Source organism: Astyanax mexicanus, chromosome 11, assembly GCF_023375975.1.
Source record: "Astyanax mexicanus isolate ESR-SI-001 chromosome 11, AstMex3_surface, whole genome shotgun sequence".
In the NCBI taxonomy this organism is placed as follows: domain Eukaryota; kingdom Metazoa; phylum Chordata; class Actinopteri; order Characiformes; family Acestrorhamphidae; genus Astyanax; species Astyanax mexicanus.
The window spans coordinates 46188009-46194008 of record NC_064418.1 but is presented as its reverse complement, the minus strand read 5'-3'; the positions used below and the strand labels follow the sequence as shown (position 1 = coordinate 46194008).

Genomic DNA, 6000 nt, shown 5'->3' with positions numbered 1-6000 from the left:
CATGCTCACTCGCCCGCTTGCTATCTCTCCTCATCCTTCTCTTCCTCTCTCTCTCTCTCTCTCTCTCTCTCTCTCTCTCCCTGCTGATACAGATCAAGTGCAGTTCAAGCTGCTGTTTGATCTGCTGTGTTTCGTCTGATCTGCTTTATATAAGTGTGTTTATAAATGTGTTATAAGCAGCACTTACAGCTAGGCTATCATTAATCTATTATAACTGCATTATAACATTTTTATAAATGGTCTTAACATTAAGTACATAAATAAACACATAAAAAACACATATATTGCACACACACGTGCACACACACACACACACACAAAGTGCATCTCTCAGGGCTTCTGTTTTGCCTGCTGCTGCCTCAGCTTTTTATATGGGGGGGTGTAGTGGTAGTTTGAGAGAGTGAGAGAGAGGACAGAGAGGGGGGGGGTATATTGATAGTGTAGGAGAGAGAGAGGTATAGTGATACTATATCAAACGGAGGAACAAAACAATGGGTTAGATCAGTATAGTGAGAGTGTGTGAGAGAGAGAGAAAGACCAGAGAAAGAGGTATAGTTATAGTATGAGAGAGAAATGGTAGAGAGGTACAGTGATTTTATAAGAGAGAGACATAAGGGAGAAAGGTATATTGATACTAGAAGAAAGGAAGAGAGAGAAAGAGGAAGATGGTAGAGAGTTAGAGTATAAGAGAGAGAGAGAGAGAGAGAGAGAGAGAGAGGGGTGAGAGAGGTATAGTGAGAGTGGAAGATGGGTGGGAGAGGTATATTGAGAGCGGAAGATGGAAGAGAGTTATAGAATAAGAGAGACAGAAAGAGAGAGAGAGAGAGAGAGAGAGAGAGAGAGAGAGATGGCTGAGAGAGGTAAGAGAGGTATAGTGAGAGTGGAAGATGGGAGAGAGTTATAGTTATAGTATAAGAGAGAGAGAGAAAGAGAGAGAGGGAGAGTGAGATGAGTGAGAGATGTATAGTGATAGCGGAAGATGCGAGAGAGTTATAGTATAAGAGAGAGAGAGAGAGAGAGAGAGAACGAGAGAGAGAGGTATAGTGAGAGTGAAAAATGTGAGAGAGATGTATAGAGTATAAGAGAGAAAGAGAGAAATGGGTGAGAGAGGTATAGTGAGAGTGGAAGATGTGAGAGATGTATAGTGAGAGTATAAGAGAGAGAGAGAAATGGGTGAGAGAGGTATAGTGAGAGTGGAACATGGGTGAGAGAGGTATAGTGAGAGTGTAAGAGAGAGAGAAGGATGGGTGAGAGAGGTGTGAAGAAAGTGGAAGAGAGAGATGGTGGAGAAAGTGAGAGAGATGCTAAACGCTGATTGGCTGAGAGCTGTACAGGCTGACTCAGTGGATGTGGACAAGCGCTGTGTGTGTGTGCACGCGCGAGCGTGTGTGTGTGTGTGTGTTTGAGAGAGAGAGGGAGAGATATAGATGCAGTCTCAGTCTGTTCATCAGCGGCGCTGCGCGTGCACACGGAGCGCGAGCTCTCTATTGGCTGAGCGGAGCGGAGCGCCCGGCTCTAACACAGCAGAAGCAGCAGCATGCGCCCCGCACACACGCGCGCGCACACCGTACAGCACCCCGCACAGCAGCCCGCGCGCGGTGGAGACAACACGCACACCGCGGAGCGCAGCAGCAGCAGCAGCGCGCACTGAGCGGCGCGCGGACCGTAGCGGCACGCGACTGTGCGCGACAGAACATTAAAGGAGGATCTGGGAGTAAAGGCGCGCGAGGCGAGGCTCGATTCGACTTGGCTCTGTTCGGTTCGGATACGCGCAGGGCGCGCGCTCACACCCTCGCCCACGAGCTGAGAACACAAACTGGACTTCTGCTCGTGAGTGCTGGAAACTGTTTGTGAGTGTGTGTGTGTGAGAGAGAGAGTGTGTGTGTGTGTGTGTGAGAGACATCTCGACAATCACTCTTAATCCAGATGTGCTAAAAAAAAAAATCACGTTGCATGCAATTCGATTAAAATACACACACATCTGTGGTGTCCAAATACTTTGACACTCTTGCAACAACAACACTTGAGATATTAAGATAAAACTGTGCTAAAACTAAAAACACCTTACAGACAAAGTGTTTCCATGCAGCCGCACTCGTCTACAACTTCTGTGTTGTAGTTGCAAAGTGTCCAAATACTTATGAAAAAAAATTGATTTGAGTCACACCTATGACACATGATTTAAAGTTACACTTATAAAACAAGTCAAGCTGAGCGAAGTCTATCACTAGCTGTGTTAAACTAGAAGTCGTTGGTGTCCAATTACTTTTGGTATCATATGACAACTAATGCCAAAAGTTGCGACAATATTGAACTGGCACATAGTGTGTTTAAAAGTGTCCAAATTCTTTTAACACACAATTTTACTCACATTTACGACACAACATATGCTAAAATGTAGAGCTACATTTATATAACACAAACAATGTAATGTAAAGTTTGTCACTACTTACAAAGTCACATTTGTGTTAAAGTAGAAGTGTCAGAAGTGTCCAAATATTTTTGGTATCATATGACAACATGCACTAAGAGTTGCGATAATATTAGAACTAAAAATAAGTGTGTTTAAAAAAAAAAAAACTCTCACACTGACTTGTTGTTTTTGAGCAACACACATCACTTTTGTGTTGTAGCTGCAAAGTGTCCAAATACTTTTGACATAAGATGTGCTAAAACTTCTAAAAAAGGTTAAAAAAAAAATCAGAAATTAGAAAAAAGTGTTTGGTTTAGGCACATAGCTTTTTCACATTTGGGCTTCCTTGACACTCGATAAACACTTTGTTTTGTCCGAATACTTTTGTTATATTAGTTTTTAGCTCATTTAAAACATGCGTGTTATTTTCTGTTTATTGCAATTGAACTAAAAGCACTAATTTGTGCTTTGATAGAAATTGTGCTTAAAAACACAAACAGTGCACATCACTTTGTGTCAGTTTGTGTAGCTGCACATCACTTTCACACTTTTACATTTGCACAACATACACACGTGTCTAAATACTTTCGGCACATGCACAAAAAATCGTGCAAGCTTCTTTAACACGGATAATGCAGTAATGCATTTACGCATTGCGCATTCTAAAAGTGTGTTCTAATCACACTCTTAAAACAACGGAAAATTGCTGAGCATGTTCTTTATTATTATTTTTTGTGTCTGAATACTTTTGGCTTGTCAAAATTGTCTTCTCTGTTAACACAGATGATGCATTTAAATACATTTTAATTACACTGTAATCTGAGCAGCACCTCTATATTTATATTTCTAATTATATAAATATAAAAACATATAAACACAGTGTTATAATGCGATTAGCTGGATGGCTGTGATTAAAGGACGCACTCTGCTCTGTACTACAACACTGCTAGGTGTGCTGCTTACCCGCACATCAGATTTGAGAGTGCGCGAGAGTGTGTGAGAGTGTATATGCGCGCGAGAGAGCGAGTGTGTGTGCATGGGTTTCCACATGGCGTGCTACTACATCGTCATCAGCTCCACACACCTCAGCAACGGACACTTCCGCAACATCAAGGGAGTCTTCAGAGGACCGCTGTGCAGCAAGAGCCTGGTGAGTACCGCACTCACACTCGCCGCTCACACTCGCTCTCGCACAGGACCTGGAACTCCTCCAGCTTTCACAATTCTCCTCACGGTTCAATCAGTTTGATAAGTATGATCAAAAGCACAAATCTATCACATTACATTATAACGTAACATTACATCCCAAAACCAAAGCAGTGGAGGAGTGTGATTATCGACCATTAAGTCATAGATTAAGACCATTAAGCTTTTTATTAAAAAAATATAAATATAACAATATTACATTACATATCTTTACATGATTACATATCATTATTAACAATAATGATATTGCGATAAATTATGTTGTTGTATTTTAAAGGTCTCCTTCTGCTAAAATCCATTTCTTCTTGTTCTTTTTAAAATACTATAGGTCTCTCTCTGTTGTATATGACGCTGCACATAAAACTGTTCTTTAACTCCTATTGTCTGCAGTAGCTAGTAAAATAAAATCCTCAGAAATGCGAGTTGATCAGAGAGACGTTATGGTGTCTACGTCAACCAGTGAGTTCAGAGACAGAGCTAAACCCGTGCTACAGCAGAACTGACACTCCTTAACTGTCTCAATAGTTAAGGAGGAACTTACAGCTTCTTTTTGCACAGCTAGTTACCGTTAGCTATCTTCTGTAAGTGTAAAACTGTAGGTTTAAATCGGATCTCCGGTTGATTCTGTGTTTTACTGAGACCTATGCGCTCTCACTGCAGCATTGATAGCATTTCTCCTCAGCCTCGCGGCCAAGCGACACTAAGAGTTTGACGTTAAGCGAAGTTTAACGTCTATATCTTCATAACTAAGGCTGTATCTCTGAAAACATTTTGTCCTTTGAGTTTAAGAGCTGTAAAATTGACTGTGGGGGGAAAGGCAGCAGGTAGGCGTTCTCTGCTGCAGTGCTGTTAGCCAATTAGAGGCAATCATTTTTTTTTTTACAAAAAAAACTGCTCACATGGCATTTATTTAGACTAGAGACACAACTAGAGTGTTAAAAAAAAAAAAAAAAATGATGGAATGAGACCTTTAAAGATTATTTCATGCTACTGAAACAATCAGAATATATTAAAGGAGAAATCTGGATTGTAATATCAGTGTTATAATTTTAAAAAATATTAAAATGCAAATAATAGTGTTTATTACAACTTTTTCTGACAGTACAGTATATTATCCAAAGGGAAAAAAAAACACCCTGTCTCCCCTCTCTACACCCTAAATATCACGAATACGTCTCCCTTTCCCCATTTTAATAATATGTCTGATATCCCGTTTTCAAAAAACTCCATCTGGACAAATCAACGTCTCAGATATTAGGAGTCAGACCTGTCACTGAGAAAGACTACAGTTCCCAGAATGCACCTGCACTTAGTCCTCTAGATTTGGGACTCTTCAGTATAAATACCCTCTGTTTTCATTCACTAGTCACTCGGTATTGAATCTATCTTGTATATCTTTTCTACCTCATGCTTTCTTTGTGCTCTGTTCCTTTTTTACCAATCCTTTTGCTGTTTTTCCTATTTGTTTATTGTTAGCTCTCGTTTATTATCGACACTTCTTCTGCTTTTTGACCATCGCTCCTTGCTTTTTTATCTTGTTGTTGATTATCCGTCTATGACCTCCTTTTCCTGGATACTCTCTGGCTTGTTTATTTATGCTGTCGTTCTGTTACTGACCATGTCTGCTTCAGACAGTCATTATCAGCTGTTTCCTGTAGTTAATGAACTAACTGTTTTGTATCTGCATTTGTTTATCCCGTGTTTGGCCCCCGTGACATTAGGGGTTATATAAACACATGCTTTTGTTATTATCTGCTTATTTTTGTATTATCTTTCCCATGTCTTAATATTCACAATAATTAAAAGTTCATTGCCCTTTAAAAGAGTGTAATATCAGTGCTATAACATGCAATTAAAATAAAACCAATAGGGTTTTTCACAACAAACTTTTTCTGAGAGTATATTACACAAAGACAAAAGCCACAATGCCATATTTCCTGTCCCCTTGGGGACTATTTTTTCTTGTTCTACACCCTAAATATTGCGCATACGTATCCCTCCCCCGTTTTAATAATTATGGCTAATATCCTGTTTAAAAAAAAACTCCAACTGGACAAATCCAAATCAATGTCTCAGATATTAGGTCTCAGTCCTGTCACCGTCTGTCTGATTGCCAATGACTTTATTTTTCCTGAGAAAGACTCCAGTTCCCAGAAAATGTACGTGTATGACCTCCTTTTCCTCTCTGGTATGTTGTTTATTTATGCTGTTGTTCTGATACTGACCATGTCTACTTCAGACAGTCATTATCAGCTGTTTCCTGTAGTTAATGAACAAAATGTTTTGTATCTGCATTTGTTTATCCTGTGTTTGGCTCCCGTGACATTAGGGGTTATATAAACACATGCTTTTGTTATGTATTTGCTTTTATACAACAGTTA

At 39.8% G+C, this 6000-nt stretch overlaps 1 protein-coding gene across 1 annotated transcript in view; it reads left to right on the top strand.

Moving 5' to 3' along the window:
• Positions 1-1422: 1422 nt before the first annotated feature.
• znf804a (zinc finger protein 804A) overlaps positions 1423-6000 on the top strand; it is a 92858-nt gene continuing 88280 nt past the window's right edge. Inside the window, exon 1 of the mRNA XM_007233764.4 lies at positions 1423-3563. Within this exon, the coding sequence (XP_007233826.3) occupies positions 3450-3563 (114 nt within the window). The 5' untranslated portion in view covers positions 1423-3449. The remainder of the gene's footprint in view (positions 3564-6000) is intronic.